At 55.0% G+C, this 20,436-nt stretch overlaps 1 protein-coding gene across 3 annotated transcripts in view; it reads left to right on the top strand.

Annotated features, from left to right (window-relative positions):
- Nucleotides 1–20,159, top strand: part of NF2 (NF2, moesin-ezrin-radixin like (MERLIN) tumor suppressor) — a 78,062-nt gene extending 57,903 nt beyond the window's left edge. Inside the window, exons 11-17 of one of the 3 annotated variants that reach the window (XM_060170391.1) lie at nt 713–835; nt 1,499–1,716; nt 2,842–2,947; nt 3,422–3,549; nt 5,497–5,662; nt 7,061–7,105; nt 17,340–20,159. In XM_060170391.1, the coding sequence (XP_060026374.1) occupies nt 713–835; nt 1,499–1,716; nt 2,842–2,947; nt 3,422–3,549; nt 5,497–5,662; nt 7,061–7,096 (777 nt within the window). In that variant the 3' untranslated portion in view covers nt 7,097–7,105; nt 17,340–20,159. Of the gene's footprint in view, nt 1–712; nt 836–1,498; nt 1,717–2,841; nt 2,948–3,421; nt 3,550–5,496; nt 5,670–7,060; nt 7,189–17,339 lie in introns of those variants that run through there. The other 2 variants (XM_060170390.1, XM_060170392.1) reach the window with 2 other exon arrangements.
- The last annotated feature ends 277 nt before the right edge of the window (nt 20,160–20,436 follow it).

The raw sequence follows: 20,436 nt of genomic DNA, 5'->3' as shown, positions 1-20,436 counted from the left end.
GGCAAGGGAGGCGGCAGCAGCTTAGTGCTGGTGCCGTAAGGATCAGGGCCGCGTCCTCACTCCTCCCCCCGTGCTCCCTCCTGTCACAGGCCTGGCTCAGGAGTTGCTTTCGCTTGAGGCTGTGGGGGTCTGTGCCTGGCTGCCGCCGCCTCCTGCTGTGAAACACGATGTGTGAGCTATTGATGCATCACACGGATGATTCCATCTTCTCCGAGGGTCAGAGGCAAGAGTGGAGCTACTGTTGATGAGATTAGAGGTGTGGGATGGGTCCGTGTGGATAAGAAGTGGCATGGTGGCTCACGGTGGTGGAGAGGGACACGTGGTCTATCTCTGGAGCTGCCCCTTGGGGAGAAGGAGCCTGCATTGTGTCCTGTCAGCTGCAGGGCAGAGCCACTGGGGTCTCAGGCACGTTGGCCAGGTAACTGTTTCCGTACCCAGCGTGTACGGATGCGCCCGTACATCCAGGTGGAGACTGGCTCCGTGTTCTGCTGTTTGTTCATTTACAACTAGATGATTTTTCAAGGAGCACGGCTTTCCACTCTAGAGCTGGTTTAGAAGGATGGAGGGTGGTGGACGAGGAGAACGACACTGGTACCTAAAGTCCAGGGAAGAAAAGGGTCCCCAGAGGGGAGACCCTGGGCACTGGCTGTCCTCAGATCTGTGGCACAGCAGGTCATGGGCCCTGTGACCAGCGGCCGCTCATTCCCCCTAGATGGAGAGGCAGCGCCTCGCTCGAGAGAAGCAGATGAGGGAGGAGGCTGAACGCACGAGGGACGAACTGGAGAGGAGGCTGCTGCAGATGAAGGAAGAGGCGACGATGGCCAACGAAGCCCTGGTGACTTCCAAGGGGCTGGGTCCTGGGAGGCTACTCGGACTCCCTCTGGTTCTGGAGTTAGGCCCCCAAGGACCACAGATTAGGCACATTTACTTTGACATTTTGGCTTAAAATTATTGTCTTCCTCTCCGCCTGTGTTTCCAGGAGCAGATTTAGATTGAGTTCAACCTCCAAGTGCAGGCAGACTCCACTTACTGTGGGTCACCTTTCCCGCAGGGTGTCTCAGCCTTGGCCTGCCCCACCTCGGGGCCAGGTCATCCCCTGGTGGGGGCCATCCTGTGTGTTGAGGGCTGGTTGGCCGTGTCCCTGGCCTCTGCCCACTAGATTCCCCTATTTGTGACAATCAAAAATGTCTCTAGACATTGTGACGCGTCCCCAGAGGGCACAGTCTCCCGTGCTTTTGAAGCACTTATTTAAAGAGAAAGGACAGAGTTAAGTTAGGTTTCTCCCTCATAAAGTGTAACCTCAGCTCAAGTGGGTCCCCATGGAGGGACCCTGAAGGGCCTTCTGAGAAGTTGAAGGGTGTGGCTTGGGGACACTCAGTGGCAGGGCCCCACGGAGTCCAAGACCTTGGTCCTTGCTGACCTGAGTGTCTGAGGCCTGATCGGGGCGGGATGACAGGCACAGGGCTCCTGTTCCCGCTGAGCGCGCTCTTTTCTCCAGATGCGGTCCGAGGAGACAGCCGACCTGTTGGCCGAAAAGGCCCAAATCACTGAGGAGGAGGCAAAGCTCCTGGCACAGAAGGCGGCAGAGGCCGAACAGGAGATGCAGCGCATCAAGGCCACGGCTATCCGGACGGAGGAAGAGAAGCGCCTTATGGAGCAGAAGGTGCTGGAGGCCGAAGTGCTGGCGCTGAAGATGGCTGAGGAGTCCGAGAGGAGGTCAGCATGGAGGCGGGGAGGCCCTGCGCTGGGGCAGAGCCTGCTGGCAGCTGCTGACCCGTCTCCCGGGCAGGGGCAGAGGCTCCTTCCCGCACAGGCCAGTGGGGCTGGAGCTGGACGGGCGCAGGAACCTAGTTCTCCTGTCTAGTGGACTCTGGTCGGGCTGTGCCTTTGCGATGAGCCCCCGTCTCTGTGATGCTCGTGTTTGCAGGAAAACCATCGAGCTTGTCCACAGGCTGCTGTTAGCTGAGGAGACATGAGGAGGCTCTTCTGACATTTACAGAATGTGCTTCTTCTTTTCCCTTTTGGTTTGAGGGGTGTGTGGGGAGACAGCAGCTATTCACCTTTAACGCTTCCCTGAAGATGGGAGGGGAGGGCAGGGTGCCCTGGCTCACAACCAGGTCGAAGGATGGGACTGTAGTCTGTGCTTTTCAAAGACAATTGGAGGCTCTGGGCTGTGCTGGTTCCGCAGCCATCAGACAACCCTGGCTCATTCCTCGCGGCACTCGGTCTGTGGGTTTAGAGCACCTGAATTTGGCTTTTCACTGCCAGGGTGCAGTCGCTACAGTTTCCTCTCCATTCTTTGCGTGTCATTCTGGGAATACGGTTCCACGTTTCCTGCCCTGCCCCAGGCTCCTTTCTTTCCATGTGCGGTCACTTCCCCGTGAATGATGTGTGTTGGGCTGGGTCCCCTGGGTCCAGCGTCCTGACAAGGCACGAGGCCCTCAGCGACGTACTTATCTTCCTGCCCGAGGCCCAGCCCACTCTCACCCAGAAAGAAGCAGAGGAAGCTTCTAGCCCCTCCCCCGATTTCCCTCCCCCTCCCCCAGTTGCAAAGGTTCATCCTTGACTCTTCTGGCCACCTGCTTCACTGCTCTCCCAGTTTTGATTTAAACTGGAAATCAGTTGAAATGAACAATACCTGGGAATGTTGTTCCTGCTTCGGAAGTTCTGATTTCATGTAAATCCTCCCCCACCCCCCAACCCCTGTGCTTGTTTGCCTGGTCTGGTGCCACCCTCAGGGTTAATCCAGCTCCCTCCTCTCCAGGGGTCAAGGGGGAAGAGGGGTCTCTTTCCTCCTCCTGTCATCTTCTGGGGAGCTGAGGGCCCCTTCTCTCCTTGCAGGGCCAAGGAGGCAGATCAGCTGAAGCAGGACCTGCAGGAAGCCCGCGAGGCAGAGCGAAGAGCCAAGCAGAAGCTCCTGGAAATCACCACCAAGCCCACATACCCGGTGAGCCTGGGGCTGCCAGCCACGCTGCTTCTCACCTCGTAGCGGTCCCTTCCCTCCCAGCCCTCCCGGTTCCCCTGGTGGGGCCTTCAGGGCGACTGTTAAGCAAACGCATGGTGGAGCGAATGGTGCAGAATGTTCTAGGGCCTTGAAAGGGAGATGGGATGTAGGGAGGTGACTTGGTTTAAGCAAAGTAACAGAGGTGGGAAGCAAAGTGGTCCAAGGGGTAATAAATGATACCATTGATGATCTTATAGGGCAGATGGTGGGAGAAGTAGATTGGGGCCGTATTTTAGATGACCCTCTGATCTGGGAGGAGAAAGTCCTCAAAACAAATCTAACTGCCTCACTCTCTGCTTCAGGGGTGGGCACGCTGGGTCCAGAGCCTTTGTGGCCTCTGGAGGGGTGGGTGGTTGACGCAGCAGTGCCCTCGGTTCTTGTGGAACCGAACCTCCTAATCAGATTTCTCCTTCGTAGCCTATGAACCCACTCCCAGCCCCACTGCCTCCTGACATACCAAGCTTCAACCTCATTGGTGACAGCCTGTCTTTCGACTTCAAGGATACTGACATGAAGCGGCTTTCCATGGAGATAGAGAAAGAAAAGTACGGAGCCCCCTCCCCTCCCCTGTGCCCCGCGTGGGCAGCCTGGCACTAACTCCTACAAAGGTTTGTTCTGTCCTCACCCACTGGGAGAGGAATTTCCTAATTGGAAATGAAGGGCGACAGACCAGCATTCATCTTCCAGGATAAAAATGACACTTGATTGGTGATCCGGAGTTTGTAGTGACTCCAGAGCTCACCTGAAGTCTAGGACTGGCTGTCAGAGGTCTCCAAGCCAGTCAGACCGCTGTTCACGTGGTGGTCCATGGTGGTCGTGTTCTAAACTGGTGATGCGACACGTTTCCTAGTTGTGTTCTCTGGCGGCTGAGCTCTGTGGCGGGTCCCATGTCTAGAACAAGGGCGAGAGAGAAGAAACTCCAGCTCAAGGCTGAGGAGGGCTAACGGCTGGGGCTACAGTCATCTTGAGCAGCCCTGCTGCGGGATCCGCACTTTGAGCCCAGCGTGCCCTGAGCTGTCTTCCTCCTTCACTTTATGGTCAGGGGACGTGGCTCTGAGATGGAAGGGAGCCCCACTGCAGAGGGCACCTAACCGAGGTCCCCTAATCAGGGCCGTCGGTAAATCGGCCATCTGTGCCATGGCTGGGCAGGGAAATGTCACAGTAGCTGCCAGGCACAAGGTGCCTGGGTGACGGGGTCCTTTATCTTTTATCTCATTTCGTTCCCACCAACTGACTTCAAAGGTAGGTTTAGTGTTCCCATTTATAAATGAGAACCCAGATTTAGAGCATTTAAGGAGCTCACCGAGCACCCCACAGCTGATGAGGGACAGATCCGGGGTTCAGCGCTTCGTCCGTCTGACTTTGCGGCCCATGTGCTTTCACCTTGTCTGGTGTCCTCAGGTAACCCTCTCCGTGTCCAGCACGGGCAGCCACAGGCCGGGCAGTAAGGCTCTCTGGGCTCATGTCCTGAGGATAGAGGGACCCAGCGTCTCTGTCTGTGGCACCCGCAGCCCCTCCACCCGTGGTGGAGTTCCCTCTGCCCTTCACTGTTTTCTAGGCGTGCTCAGCAGTACACGGTTGTGTGACTGTTTCCTAGGCGTGCTCAGCAGTACGTGGTTGTGTGACTGTTTCCTAGGCGTGCTCAGCCGTACACGGTTGTGTGACTGTTTTCTAGGCGTGCTCAACAGTACGTGGTTGTGTGACTGTTTTCTAGGCGTGCTCAGCAGTACACGGTTGTGTGATGACTGTTTTCTAGGTGTGCTCAGCAGTACACGGTTGTGTGATCAGGGTGAGGCTGCTTACTGCTTTTTCACAGTTCATGTTTTCTTACTCATTACCTGTGCGCACCAGGCACCACCCGTGCGTGGGAATCACTGCAGAAGGTCCCTTGTGTCGGTGCTGCCCAGTTTGCCTGGCTGTGCCCGTGTAGCTGGACACCCTGAGGATGGCTTCCTTCATAGATAACCATGTGTGCTTGCAGGTGGTGGTGGGCATCTTTCTATTCCTGGTGTTTGCTGAGTGAGCTTCTGTCATCTTTAGGAGATTATGTCCCAAAACAAGTAGGGTTGTGGCCATGGCCTATCAGAAGAGGTCACTAGAATGGAATTACTTCTCCGAGAAGGGCTGAGACAAGATTGTTTTGGATGCCAGGAGGCTTGTTTCTTGTGTTGTTTTCTGTGTAGAACTAAAAACTATCTGTTATCCATTACAACTGGTATGAGAGTTTACTGAGGCTTTCCTACACTTCCTTCTGTTTAATCCCGACCACAGCCCTGTGATCGTTATCCCTATCTTATGGATGAGGAAACAGATGCAGAGCAGTTTAGTGACTGGCCCAAGCTCCCATGGCCCGCGAGTGGCCAAGCAGAGATGTGAACCCCAGGCTCAGACCCTGGGTCCCAGGCCAAGCAGCGTGTGGGTCTGGAGCCTCTCGGCCACGGTGCGCCTCACTGTTTGCCAGAGCCCATGATACTCTGTCCTCTCTCTGGCAGAGTGGAGTATATGGAGAAGAGCAAGCACCTGCAGGAGCAGCTCAACGAACTCAAGACAGAGATCGAGGCCTTGAAACTCAAAGAGAGGGAGACGGCCTTAGATATTCTGCACAACGAGAACTCTGATCAGGGCGGCACCAGCAGCAAACACAATACCATTAAAAAGGTACCGAGTCTCTTGTCTTTTGCTGATTAGGACAGTTGTTAATGAAATGTGAGGTTGGCATCTGGTTTCCTCAGTAGCCGAGTCATTATTAGACTGTTGTCATTTTTTATATGTACCTAGTTGAGGAAATTTTTTGACTCACGCCAGAAAGGGAATTTAATCTGCCAGTGTCTGTGAATCCATTGACTCGATGGAAGGGGAACTTGTGTTAAAAGCTCTGATGAAATGAATCACGGTTACAGGACAGGTTTTGATCCATCATTTAGCAGTAAAGCAATTCTGTCTTTTAAGCCGAGGGGAGTTCTGCCCAGGGAGCTGCCTTACTTAATGAGAAAGCAAAATGAAAGGGAGGCTGGTGAGAATGGCCTCTCCCTCTCGTCTTTTTGCGTTTTTAAGTGGCAAGGACTGTAAAATTCTGTTCTTGATTTAGAAACCAAATTCTGAATTTTTAACTTTTTTCAGACTTGAAAGGGAGTATCTAGAAGAACCTTAATGTTTTAAGAGATGAGACTTCATTTATGTTGCTAACAGTTTCATGTCTTTCTCCACGGATATTTTGAGCTTTCAGCATTTTGGAGGAAGTTAAATTCCATACTAACTATCAGCCCAAGAGTGTACATCTCTTACGCTGGGCAAAGCGGAAAGGTCCTCTCCTGCCAGGTGATGTCAGCTCCTGTCTCTTCCCCCAGGACCAGGCTAACACCCGTAAAATGGGGGTCAGTAAGACAAGGCTCTTCATTGAGTTTAGATGGTGATAGTTAGATGTGTTTCACTTTGTACGCTTTAGCGTAGTCTTTAAATTGATCTCCCAGTTTGAGAACTGTCTGTTTTCAAGAGATCTGTATCTACCTGCCATCGTTGAGGGGTACAGTCGGGAGCCCTGAATCCTCCCTCTTGACTCCGGTTAGTATTGGCACCGAGTAGAGAATTCCTTTTAATAGCGTGACCTGGAGGGAGAGACCTTTCCACAATCCACGTTCTTCTTTCCTCCAGCTTCTGTAACTTACCGGGTTTCCCTTCCAAACCAAATTCTGAAACAGTTAGCAAAGGGGAGCTGGAGCGAGGCCTCAGCCAGTGAGCAGAGAGAAAGAAGGATGACTGGGCCAGTGAGCCAGTTGGGCCTCACAGGAGCTGCCTCGGACCCCTCCCTGACCCACTCCTCCCCCGGGCGCCGGGCACAGGCTCATCTTTGCCACTGCTTCCATGAGCTGGGCCCTCGACCACAGGGCCCTGGGGTGCTGAAAGCTGGGGAGACCCGTTTCCAAGCCATAAAAACACACAAATGAAGTGACTTGTCACAATTCAGGCCTGTCTGAGCATTTTGCAAATGGCACGTGTGGCATTGTTGATATCACAGGGTATGTTTTTGTTTTTCTTCATTTTATTTTGCTGGTTTAGCCTCAAGCCCAAGGCAGAAGACCTATCTGCATTTGAGCCCTCAAAGTAGGTTATTCCCAGGTACTCTGTATGTGGTGATGGGACTGACCTCTGTGATACTAACCCCTGCATGAGCTTGCCTGTCTCTGTCCCCGGGCCGTGCCGAGCCCTCCCGAGGGCAGGTGGCGTCTGGGGACTGGCCGCAGCATGCTTCGAGTCTGAGAGCAGGCATCCGCCCTGTGGGGCCAGAACAGCCTCCAGGGTCCAGAAGGCTGCCTCGTTCTGAAGAGCATGTCCTGGGGCTGTAGGACCAGCCGTCCTTCATCTTGTGTCGTTGTCGGGCTGGGGAAGGTCATGGCTTCTTGTCCGGTCAGGTCTGTCTAAAGTCCTTTGTCTTGGTGGCGTACTCCTTAGATAAATAACCCTAGCATGGAAACGGGGTCAATTTGGGTGTTCTTAAGACTGGTGCCTTTAAAACGAGATCAAGACCTTTCATGTGGTGACAGCCTCTGAAGACCCGCAGTCATACCTGGCGGCTTCTGGTCGTGGGATGAAGGGGCTGCCCGTGTTCCCTCATTTTCCTCTAGAGCCTCCCTTTCTGTACACATCTATTCTCTTTTCGAGTACAGCAAACCAATAACACAGGGGTCTGATATGCAGTCAGGCTAAGCGGACTCTCTGTTCGCCGGCACACTAACGGCCACCTCTGCCTGGGCTTCTCCGCAGTCTGGGGCACGGTCGCAGTCGGCGTGAACTCATGTCGGGATGGAGAAATCCGGGCACCCAGCAGACGGGTAGTCAGTGCTCGTGGAGTGAATTAATTGAATAATTGCTGCTTTCCTTCTGCAACAGTTCATTATTCTCCCAACAGGGCTAGGCAGTGGAGAGAATTTATTACGCGCAATAATAACATCCTGCCTCTGCTCCTCGCCTGCTCCCCAGTAGTACCCCCGCCAGCAAGCCCACCCACACCTGACAGTCACATGGGATGTGTCCTTTGGTGTCCTCACCGTGCTTTCTGCTCCTAGAATAAAATAAGCCCATTGGAAGCTCTGTGCGACACAGTGCGATCTGGCATAGGATAGGTCCTATTTGTGGTTGCTATTAAAGTCCCAGATGGATCTCATTAGAAGATGGATTCGATCTGTCAGTGGTTCCAGGAACCCATGGCGTGAACCACAATTTGCGTGTGACACTTTTGTTTAGCAGGCTCCTGTTTCTTCAGCTTTCATACCGCACGCTGGCGCTAAACACGCCAGCACCAAGCGGCGCATGCTCCACGCCGGGCAGGTGTGAAGAGCACGGAGTCGGCCGGCCGGGTGGCACCTCTGCTCAAGGGATCACCCCGTGGCACCCAGAGGACCCCGGGGCGGCTCCACTGTGGCTTCCTGGACCCCGTGGCAAGCACAGGGGCATGCAGGAAGTCCCTTTTTGTCTTAGTCTGTGCTGTCAGATATTCTCTGCATGTGACCGTCCTGTTCTACCTTGATATGATTTCATCTCTCTTCTTTCTGTAATGATTCAGAACACTTAAATTCTTCAGGAACACAGTTCTGACCGTCAGTTCTCACTGAGCTGTGATTATAGACAAATGACGTTTGATTTGTAGTCAAATGTGTACCGCTCCTAGGACATGCACAGAAGCCTTTTTTTTCTTTTTATTTAGTGTCTTGATGTGAACTTGTTTTCAAAGTATTCTGCCAAGCTCCAGTTAATCAAGAATTCTGATTAATCAAGGATTAATAAAATGGAGTTGGCTCTTAAGACAGCTGGACTTAGTATCACCAGATTAAATAGTGGCAGCTTTTGCTACACGTGAAGTTGGATGCACTTTCCACTTTCTCGACTTTGGTGGTCCCTGTGGCCAGTGACCAAGCCTGACAGCCAGTCACCTGCTGTGCTGGGGCGTCTCTGGCCTTGTGCCTGCCGTGGTCTGGGCTGAAGTGAGCCTAGCTGATGAGAAATACCACGGCGGGCTTTGAAGTGTGGGCGCCTAGAATGTCAAGGGCACAGCTCCATCTAGAAAGTCCGGGATGAGAAATGCAGACCGGTGGTAAACTGGAGAGTTTCCATTGTCCTGAAACTTGTCATTAATCTTCGTTCAAACCAGCCTGCATTGATTTTTGTTTTGTTTTTCATGTCTTTTGATCATACATTTCTTCAAAGAAAGACTGGTTCTGCTACCTCCCGTGATCCGGGTGTACTCCTCCCCCTTGCTGTCTGTCCTCTCCTGCCTCACCTCGAGGCCGGTGTCTGACCTTGACTCATCAGGACCTTCCAGGGCTGGTGACACTTAAGCTAATTACAAGGGTTTACCCACGGGTTACATGGGAATGCTGAGAGGCAGTCCAGTTTTCTTCACCAGGGTTGCCGCTGCTCTGCCACTTACTATCTCTAAAATTCTTACCTTCTGTTAAGGGTCAGTGTCCTCACCTGTAAAAAGGGAATAAACAGTTCGTTCCCCCCCAGGACTGTTATGAGAATTTAGTGAGTTCACTGTAAGGACTCAGCGAGTGCTTAAAATTATATAAAGAAACAAATCTGCTTGTGAGCCTGGGCCAAGGGACGTACCACAGTTACATGCACAACTTGTGACACGCGTATACAGTAAGTGTTTTAGTTTCCGTGTGTTTAGAGATAAAAACTTTTAAAACTCCAGAATGAACTCCGCTGACTGTACTATCTGATTTGGATTTGCAAGGCTGTATTCTTTTCCTCCTGCTAATCTTCACTCCACATTTCAATTTTCTCCCAATCGATAATCAGTACAACTGGTTTGGCATTTGCATCTGAGTCCCAAGCGGTGCTAGTGATCAGAAGCTGCCTTTGGGAACGTAGATTTGTGGCATTCTCGGGGGGAGTGACCATGACATGTATTCCTGGACTCTGGGTCTTGTGAGCGAGGGCGTGGGGTCTGGCAGTGAGGCTGGGGGAGGGGGACACGGTGTCTTGGGCTTGAACCTCTTGCCTTCAGAGCCACTGCACTGATGAAGTGAGTGGTGGCCAGGTGTGACTTAGCTGGGCAGCACATTCTGGAGGTGACAACACGTTCGCACCCTTCATCCCCTCTCAAGGGACAGCTTCACTCCCCAATTCTGGGCTGGTATGAGCGCCAGGAAACTTGTCTTTGTTTTTTGTGCCCGTGGTCTCTGAAGAAGCGCAGGATTTCAAAGGCAGTCGACAAATGAGAAATCCTGTGGGTCATAGAGCTTAGAAAGCTTATTTTTTTCGTAAATGGTGTGAACCATCGAGGTCTAGCTGTGGCTTCCGCTGGTGGAGGAGCAGGAGTGAGGAGCCTCGACATTTATCTGAAGCTCCAGCCGCCTCTCTTAGATCGGGAAGACATAAAAGTTCAATGTCATCTTCAATTTGCATGGACTCCCTTTGGAGATGCAGGGCTGGCCAAGTCAAGTGGAGCACTTAAAACACCAGGGAAGTGACAAATCACAGGGCGAGGGTGAAGAAGCGTGAAAGGCGTCTCCCACAGTTAAAGCAACCAGTCAGGCCTCCCTTGTGACCTCCATCAGCATCGCCTGCCTGGACGGGGGCAGCTCCACGGGCTGCGCTGCCCGTGTGGTGAACACATTCAGCACCCCCAGACGCCGCTCAGGGACCCACAGGGCTCTGCCTGCTTCGGAAACCCTGTGATGTCTGGTGGAGCGTCCCCTGCCTTGGCTCCCTGGCTCCAGAACTTTCCCTTTGTGAGAACAGGGCAGATGTGGTGGGGGGAGGGTGGAGAAGAAAGGGGAGCAGGAGTGGAGTGGGGAGCAGGGGTCAGCAGAGGCACCAGGTGTGGATGAAGAACACAGGAGCGAGGGCACTGGCTCCGTGGGAAGCTCGGGGGAGGCGTCGCAGGCATGGGCTGGTCTCGGGGCACCCTCCTCCTGGACGTGAAGCCTGGGCTCATCCCTGAAGGCCACTCCCACCTCACGCAGACTGAATGTCCACGCGCCTCTTAACTGTCGAGCGCTTCCAGTTTTCTTGCTTGTTCCTGGTAGCTCCCTAGGTAGAAGATTCTACCAGCCTCTTTGCCAAAAGACCACGATCCAGTCCCTCCCTTTGGTCGGTGGGCTTTACCTGGTCAAGCAGTTGCCCTTTGGGAGGCGTTGAGGAGTGTGCAAAACCTGCCTCGCCCTTCTAGGGTATTTTACCACCATTTAGAAGTGTCTGAGGACATTAGTGGGCCTTAGTGGATGCAGTAAGACATCTCATTTGGTCCCTCAGCACTGAAGATACGTTTCAGTGCAGCATTCCTCCAGCACCTGATTTGTCACTGCAACAGCGGGAGGGAAGAGTCGGGATGCAAACTCATTCTGCAGGCTCGAGGTTCTATTCTTATGATCCTTGCTGTGATTTCCCTTCTGATATTGGCAATTTGAAATGACATCGGTCTATCTGCCCCATTTCCCGAAGGTGCTCGTTCAGAGTGCTCTGTGCCCATCAGTTAGCCTCCCCCTGCCCAGCGAGGTGAATCAGGCCGATTCGTCCATTTTCCAGGTGGAGGAATGAAGTGAGGCCCTGCCAGCATCACACGGGCAGCTTGAGACATGGGCAGATACCGGTTTCCAGGCATCATCCTGCCACTTTAGGTCCCTAAAGGATTAGTAAACCAAAGGCACCCTCTGGGTTTTCCCAGGCATATTTCTCTCTAGAGCAGATACAGTAGCTGATACCAAACTGGATTTGTTAATTGTGGTGGACTCAGCCCTTCATCCTACCTCTGCTTAGGGATAAGTGTGTGGACAGCTCTCTCCCCGTGCACATCACCAGATGGTATTTGGGTACAAGCTGTCAACTAGCAAGACAGCTGAATAGCTTAATCTGACCCGTTTATAGCAGCCATCCCCCTTCACCGGCCCTGCCCCCTCAGCTTTGATTTGGAAGGGGAATGTTTATCACACCCCAAACCAGAGATTATGTTGGAATTTGCTGCTGCTGGATTTGGCTGTCACCTTCCTGCTCCTGGTGGAGAATCTGCCTGTCCTTTTGTATCTGCGCCCTCCCCCGCTCCTTCGTTCTCAATATGTAGTGGTTGAGAGGAAGTGTAACATGATTTTAGGGCTTGCATTTCAATTCCACTGCATTTTTATGGGACAAGCAGAGTCTCAGCGCCTAGAGTTATTAGGTTAGTATCTAAAATGGGTTCAGCGTTGTGGGTCTTTTTGTTTAAAATGAATTAGACGCTCCCCCACCCCTTCTTCTCTTTTCCCCCTGGGGATGAGTGGATTGAGGTGAGGCCCCCAGAGACTAGTTGGAGGAATCCTGGAGCTCTGGTTAGTTTTCTTCTCCCAGTTTAATTGTAGAGCTTCTTCTCTCTCATCATTGATAGCCGAAGTGGCTCTGTGTCCCACCCACCCCCTTTTGCTTTAGGAACAAGATTATCACAGTGCGGCCTTGTGAATCAATTTCTCTGTGCTGATGAAAGTGTAATTCATTCTTAATCAAACAGCCTTGCTGCTGCAGGCTCTGTGCCGGAATACATTTAGTTATTCTGTCTTCACTTTGGGAAGCAATCCCTCTCAAAAGGACTTTTGGAGGAGAGCTGGAAGGAGGGAGCTGGCAGCCAGCCTGGGCTGTGGTTTTCCAGCAGGGGGCACTCCTGGGAGTGAGGCCGGAGGAGCTTCGTAGCTGGAAGCCTTCACTGCAGAGCAGGCCAGGAAGGATCGGCGAGCCTGGTGCTGGTCTCAGTGCTTCCAGGCTTTCTGTCTCTACACCCTGGGGCCCTCTCTCGGGGGCAAGCCAGGTCCTTGTATCTAGACGGGCTGCCTGAAACCCTCGCCCAGTGAGTGGGAGCCCGTGAGTCTGCATATTGTTTGCATGCCCGGGTTCAGGAGAGGCTGCCAGGTACCAAGTCCTTCCCTAGGGTTGGAGGAACCAGCCTCCTGTCTTTTTAAGGAGACAGAAGTGTCTCCCGAATCTGATTCATTAGCTGGTGGAGGTGTCTGTTCGGTGATACTGCACACAGCTCGCGTGGTGTGAAGAGGTCTTGCCCTGCCAGAAGGCTCCCCGTCCTGCCCTTGCACAGCCTGGTGGCCGTCACAAACAACGGGCAGTGTGATGGGAAGGTGGCTGTGGGGGAACTCTGCCAGGCTGTGTCTATCAAGGCTGGGCAGGAAGAAGGGGCCAGGCCACAGGTGGGCCAGAGCGCCCCCAAGACAAAAACCACACCATACAGATATGCAGCCGAGAAAGAAGAGGAAGTTTGTCTCCTCAGAATGGAGCTGGATTAGTGACAGACTTGAACAGCCGGTTCAGTCAAGAGAGAACTTAATTCCTCCTGTATTATTCACACGGCGGATTTTAATCAGATGTGAGGAGACAGCTGCAAGAGAGAAGCGGGTCAGTCCCGTGCCTGGTGAGGAAACTTCATGTTCTTTTGTCATCTTCAGGGAACTGGTGAGAGGAACGTGGGGTGCAGAGCTCCCGGAGGGGCTGGATGCGGCCGCCAGGACTCCCTGGCCGCCTCTGTCTGGACCCAGGGGGAGTTTTGGACGGTGCGGGGCAGACGTGGCCACCAGTCATGCTCGGGCAGAACTCTACCCGCGTGTCCTCAGAAGGATTCAGAGAAGGTGGACCAGACTTGACAGGTCCCAGAATGAGGCAGCCACTGTCCAAGAGGCCCTGCTTGTCTGTCTGCGTACTGAGGCCTTTCTGCTTCACCACCTACTGAAATTCGGACTCCGCCCAGCATGGCAGCGTGGTCGTAGAGCCACGTTCTGTGCACCTGGGGAGTCCCCCATGGCACCGCCCCAGTCCTGGAGGTGCTGCCCCCCAAGCAGTGGGTCTGGGGTGATGACAGGTGTTGCTGGATCACCAAAGGGGCTGCAGGGTGGTGGGTGGCCCTCGCGGCTGACTCCGGCTCTCACCGTGTGGCACCGCAGGATGCGAGGCCCAGGGTGGCGGATCATCTCTGTGGTCCCTTTGCCACGCTGTGCGAGAGCCAGGCCCGTCCCTGAGCAGGAAGGTGTACCGAATGCTGACGTGGCTTGTACACCTTGGGGTAGGAGAGGGTAGCGGGAATCCAGGATGCTTGTGAGCCGATTTCCAGGAGTCTACGAAGACGACCTGCAGAGGCCGTTCCCTTTTTGAAGGGCTAGCTTTGTGCTGTTTCCTCTAAGCCTTCCCCTCCTCCTTTACGGATACCTCCTGCCTGAGGCTACACGGTAAATGTGACAGTGAGCTTTCTAGAAAGAGCAGGTGGTAAGGGATCCCACAGGTGAGGGGAGGGCTGGGGTGTGGGGTGGAGCCGGGCCGGGAGCGCAGCTGGCAGTGCCTGAGGGGGAACCTCCCTGCCCCTGGGCTTGAGTCCCCATGTGGAAGAAAGAAGCCCAGGCTTCTCCCCACGGACCGTCCTCACTGCCCAGCTCCCCGGCCTGTGCTCCAGCATGAGCAGGTCCTGATGCCTGAGATGAGGGATGCTGTGGAGGTAGGGCAGGCAGAGGAAGGGTTCCGTCCACGCCAGTCAGCTCGTGCGGGATTATCCTCTGATGACGGGCTTCCTGTTGGAATTGGAACCACCACAAACTGTACAGAAAGGGTGAAAGGTGGGGGCGGGGCAGCCAGGTCTGCCTGTGGGCCGAGGTGGGACGCTCCAGTGCCCTTGGTGTCAGCAGCCACGTCCGCCACCTCCGTCCGGTGGCTCTGCCCATCCCTCCAACAGCCTGGAGACCATGGTACTGTCTTCTTGCCGAGGCTGCGCGTCCAGGGTGCTCTCCTGCTTCTGCACGGCCAGCGTTCGATCTCGCACCGCACCTCTCCTTGGGCTGGGGTGCGACTGCTGCTCTTGTGAGATAGGAGGTCAGTGCGGGCTGGGATCCAGGGCAGTGTGTTGCCCACCCGAAGAGGCCTTTGCCTCCCAACAAGCACACGCTCAAGTGACTGGAGTCTGGCGCTGCCAGAGCTGCCAAAACCCTCCACTGGCACCTCGAGGGGATAGCCAGCACGCAGCTCCGGTAGGAGGATCCAGGAATTCTTGGAACCATCATTGTACAAACGGGCAGGAGGCTCTCGGAAGCCCCCACAGCCCGGGCTCCGTGCCTGGGGAAGAGGCCAGGCCTCTTGGGGGCATCTGCTCTCCCTGCCTCAGAGGCTGTGAACCCTGCCTTCACCCTCACCCCTCCAAATCTGCCCTCTGCCCTGCTCCCCCTGGAAGGAGAGGAGTCGGAGCTGGGGGAGGGGCGATGTGACACTGCTGTTAGTAACACCAGCTGTAGCGTTTCACCATGCACCAGGCACGGCACCGAGCGCTCTGTAGGGTTTCTGTCCCTCCGCACGTCACCCTGTGAGGCAGGGGCTGCCACCACCCCTGCTTCTCGGTGGGAACTGGGGCCAGACGGAGTCAGTGACCTGCCCAGGACCACCCAGCCGCCCAGATGGGCTTTGGGTCTGTCAGTCTGGCCGTGCCTGTGAGTGACTCAGTGTATGGAAGGAAGGGCTGCGGCAGAGGCCCCGTCCCCTGCAGGTCCCCTGTACCGTGAGGAGCCGGCCTGAGGTCTCCCCGGGAGTGTGGGAGGAACCCGAGTGGAGACACGGGGTTTCACACCTTTTGATTCACTTTCCCCCAAGAGCCTTTTTGTCCCGGTGGCTCTCTGGCTGGCTTTCTTTCTTCCCCAGTTACCATCCTTGTTCCCATTATCACAGAGCACGTAACTCCCGGCCCGTCTCCTCTGCTTGTGTTTAGGGAGAAACCCATCCTTCTAGAGGGAGTTCCTTTTCAGCAAAGAAATGAAAGGTTTCTCCACTCTCGTTGGAGCTGGGCTTTCCAAAGGGTTTCTGAAATTGGTTCCACTGAAAAAAAGAGCTCAGATGTCTCCTTGCATTTAGCTTGTTAGTCAGGAACTTCAAGGCCAAAAGATTTGGCAGGATTTAAAGAGCTGGCTCTCAAGCTGTCTCATTTTGAGTGTACTGATGCTGCGTGTCTTTGATGGTGAAGTGGTTGGTTTGGAGTCTTCTTCCCCCACCCTGTGGAGAGCCAAGCTCTCTTTGGATTCAGGGACTGCCAGAGGTCGAGGGAATGGGCCAGACCATCTAGCCTGGCCCCATGGTTTAACTCCAGAGAAAAGCGGCTCAGAGAGGTCAAGGGTGTCCACTGAGGCTACACAGCGAGGTGGTGACGGAGAATTAGCGCCTGGGCCTTCTCAGCCCCAGGTGGAATTCTCGACTTTCCCCTGCATCTCACCATTTCGTTATCATTATCACCTACATCTTATTCACTCAACAAACTGAGCTTCTGCTATGTGCAAAGCACTAAGCTAAGTGGTTTGAGGGTATGAAGATGAACAGTACGCACTCTGTGTCCCCCCTCCCTGAAGACACTCCTTAGCAAAATCCCAGAGCTGGGTATGGGGCACACAGTCTCACCCAAGTAACTGATTTCAGGAGTAGAGCAGGAAGCAGGGCACTGGGGGTGCACCCATGCCAGATGCTTCTGTTTGGGGAGGTCCTGGGAAGGGACCTCCCGAGTTGGGGGATTGGGGTTTGGCAGCCCGGGAGGTCGCAAACCCTAGTTAGTGCTTTATCTGCCAATCAGAGAGCTCCACCGCCGATCCTCCCTCTCCCTTCCACGTCTTCTCAAGCTTGTGCCGCTCAGGACAGCATTCCTGGGAAGGCCTCACAGTTTCTGCCCAGAGCACCGCCCCATGTGCTGCGCCCTCCCTGCCTAAACCAGCCCTACCTGGAAAGCCAGTTGCCTCCCAGTTTGTGGATGGAAACCCCCTCTCAGCTGCCAGGTCACGGGCAAGTCTGCTTTGGGGCCACCTGGGGAGCCAGGAGTGGAAAGGATGAGCTCTTCCTCACCTGACACAGGCCTGCCCTGCCCGAGGCCATGTCTCCTTGCCCGAGCAGCGTGCCCAGGGCATGAGGACTGAGACACTTGCATTGCTGAGCTGGCCCTCGAGCCCTGGAGCGGATGAGCACCCAGGCTGGGACCAGCACGGACAGCACAACAAGAGGCATCGTTAGAGACTCCTTTGTAGACGGGGATGTGAGAATCTATTAAAATGCCCAGGGTTCCCCTGCCCTCTGTGAAAAGGCGACATTGATGACATTTTCCTGCTGGCATGCTTCTGCCCACCAGCCATCCCTCCTGGCACGTCCTCATTTGTCACCTCCTAATTTGAGTTCCTGGGCAAATCTGGAAACTTACTTGGGATTGACCACGAGCTTCTTGAACATCTACTTGAACCGTCTTCCCTTTCACTCCCAGCCACCTTTGAGTTTAGTCCGGGAGGCAGGAGGGCATCCTGTCGTGAAAGAGCTGAAGGCCAGCCCCCCTTTCACTTTCTTCTCTGCTTCCTTGCAGCTCACTCTGCAGAGCGCCAAGTCCCGAGTGGCCTTCTTTGAAGAGCTCTAGCAGGTGACCCAGCCACCCGAGGATTGGCCACTTCTGCTTGCAGCACCGATGGGATGGGCCTGACACCGAGGGAGCCATCCGTGGGCGGGCTGGATGGGGGCTTCCTCGGAGCTCTGGAGCTTTTCCTGGCTGAGCGGAGAGCCCAGCCCCCTTCATGTGCAATTGCCTTGAACTATGACCCTGCAGAAGTATCTCTCTTGGGGTTCTAGTTCTCCTGACCTGAGTCTTTAAATTTTTTTGAGTATTTGCCTTTCCTTATCTAATGTGGGATTCCGTGCTTCCTTCGTCCAAAGCACCCTGGGGTGTGTGTCTTACTGTCCACTGCTGACCTCCCAGCCCTGTCTGGGAAGTGGCTGTAGGAAGTGAAGTACACAGGCCCCCTGGAGACCGGAAGGCTGGTGGCATCCCCCCCCCAGGGTTCCAGAAAATTCATCTCCTTCACTGGTGAGGAACTGGCATGGGAAGAAGTGTGGCCGCCCAAGCCCAGGCCCACAGCAACCTGCCTGCTACACGTCATTGGAGAGCGAGCCAGGCGATGGGTCCTCGGCCTAGGCACCCCTGAGGTAGCGCTCTGGCTGCCAGCTGGTGGGGAATGGGAAAGGCAGCTGTGCCTGGGGGAAGACCCGGCAGAAGCTGTGATGAAGGGCTGGCTGCCAGCAGAGGGCCTGGGAGGCCAGCAGAGCCGTGTAGGAACCTGCACCCTACAAAACACTCGCTGCCTTTCTTCTGCCACCTCAGACCAGGGTCCAGGAGGCAGGCGGGGCCCTCTCCAACCGTAGCCTCTCTCGCACGTGGCAGGCGGGGTGGGGGGGCTCCCCGTCACTCTAGTCAGCACCTGGCAGCCCAGCCATGACCGGGGTCTCTGTAGGGCTCCGAGGCCCCGACACCCAGTTCCACTGGCCCCAGTCTGCCTCGTTGATCTGAATGGTCTTTCCTCCCGGCCACACGCCAGCAAGGCTCTCCCCCCCGTGGCTGTACCTGGGCCTGCTTGGCTGTTGCCCTCGTCTCCTTGAGAGCCCTTCGCCTTCTGTTCTCCCCTGGGCCATGTGAGGGAGGGGATGCAGGTGACCCCTCACAGTCAGTGCTCTGCACCTGCCGACACACGACCCCTGGCCATGCCGGGTGGCAGCAGGTCACAAAGCCACCCCATGGCCCATACTCACTCCTTGGTTTGGGGCCGCTTTCCTGCCCTTTCTTCCTCCATGGCTGGTGGTGCTGCTGTGACCCACCAGGCCATTCACATCCTTCCGATGAGGCTGCTGTGCAGAGCCGGGGATAAGTGCTAACCAGTGAAAAGAAGTGTATTAAATGAAGGCGTGGGAGGGCCTGGAGATTTCCTGAGGGCAGAGGTGGCTTCTGGCAATCCTGTGTGGTTTTGAGAAACTGAGAAGCTCGCAGAGATCCTGCCAAATTCCGTGGTCAAGCTGACCTAGTGGTGTCCTGGGCTTGCCGCCACCTTCTTGGGTCACCTTGCACGGTGTAAGCCAGCCCTATGTGTCCCCCCAACCCCTCAGGACATGCAGGGTGGGACTCTGAATCTGGACACTAAGCATGAATGGCTGTAGCTGGAAGGTTCCCTTGTGTCTCTCTGTCTCTCTGTCCCTCCGAGGCCTCTTCCCCTGAGACACGGTCCCGGCGGGGCTCCTCCGGCCGCGTTTGTAATGTAAGGTCTGACAGTTGTGAGGCTGTTTCCTCAGGCTCACCACCCATCCCTAACCTGCACAGTTAGTCTGTAACAGTGGCTGTGGGCACAGAGCATGGTGGTCATTCATAAAAATGTCAGGCTTTGTTTTTTTATTATTTAACTGCTGTGTGTATGTCTGAAGTCTGGGAAATGCCGAGCCATGCAGCCACAGGGGAGCCGGCTGGGATCTGAGCTGTGGAGGGAGCAGACTCTGGAGGGCCGGCAGAGCCTGGCTCCAGCAGGGACAAGGCAGCTCTCCTTGGGGACAAGAGCTGGCAGGTACCTCCCAGAGATGAACAGGCGGAGAGGATGGCGGCCCTCAGAAATAGCTTGAGCCCCAGTGGAAGAAGGAATGAAAGCAGAGCTTGGTTTTCAGGGCGTGTGCCAATGGCCGAGGTGACTGTGTGATTTGTAAGTGAATGAGCTTAGGTCTTATTAAGTAAGGAAGCCCCAGACCTCCATTGAGAGCAGGGCCCTGCCCGGATTGTTTCCTTTGAAGTGCTCCTGATGGTGCTTGGGCAGAAGCACCGTGCTGGTAACACTCAGCGAGGCTGCGCTGGCAGCCCCTGGCGGGTCCACGTAGGGCACCTCGTTGATCTGATTTAGGCTCCACCTCAGCCCCAGCGGCTCTGTCCTGTGCTGTCCTCACAGTTATTTGCGCACCCACCGGGCCCTGGTGGACGGCACCCCGCGGCACTACTTAACGCTTCCTGAGTGATTGCGTTCTGTAGTCTTGGGGACAGGTTTCTCTCTCCCTTTCTTTTCTCTTTCAAATCAAAACCGCAAGTCCTGAGGCTAACAACCTGCGACTGGCTAAGCTTCGCCTGCTGGCAGGGCTGGGGCCTGCAGGCCCCTGGAGGGGGCGGCCTTGGCAGGGAGATGGCCTCTCCCAGCCGCCCCGGGGCCAGGCTGGCCCCTCTGGGCTTCCAGGGAAGCTCCATCCACCCGTTTTCAAAGACTTCAAACCATCCTTCTTCCTATGGGGCCTCCTGTCAGGGCCACACCAGGGAAGGCTATTTTCTATTCTGGGGGGTTGTTGTAATTTAAATGATTGTTTTAATAAAAATTCTAAGTTGTAAAAAGTTCGTCTTGGGCTCCCTCAGTTTGCTCGTTGCTCTGGCCATTGAAGTGTTGACTGGGGCTGGGGGGTGGCGGCTCCCTGATGTCCGGGACCTCAGCTCCAGCCCCACGTCTTTGGTGGTGAAAGGGTCCCCTTTTCCAGGCTGACGACAGCATCGCGACTGTGCCTTCACCAGGACACCCCTCGTGCTTCCCGTGAGGCAGGCCCTGTACTGCGTCCCAGTCTCTCCATGTCCTTCCCACACCCCTCGCCTGTCCTCAATTCTAGACCTGAAAACTAGG

The sequence above is a fragment of the Lagenorhynchus albirostris genome, chromosome 14, assembly GCF_949774975.1.
Source record: "Lagenorhynchus albirostris chromosome 14, mLagAlb1.1, whole genome shotgun sequence".
NCBI classification, from domain to species: Eukaryota; Metazoa; Chordata; class Mammalia; order Artiodactyla; family Delphinidae; genus Lagenorhynchus; species Lagenorhynchus albirostris.
This window is presented reverse-complemented; position numbering and strand designations above follow the sequence as displayed.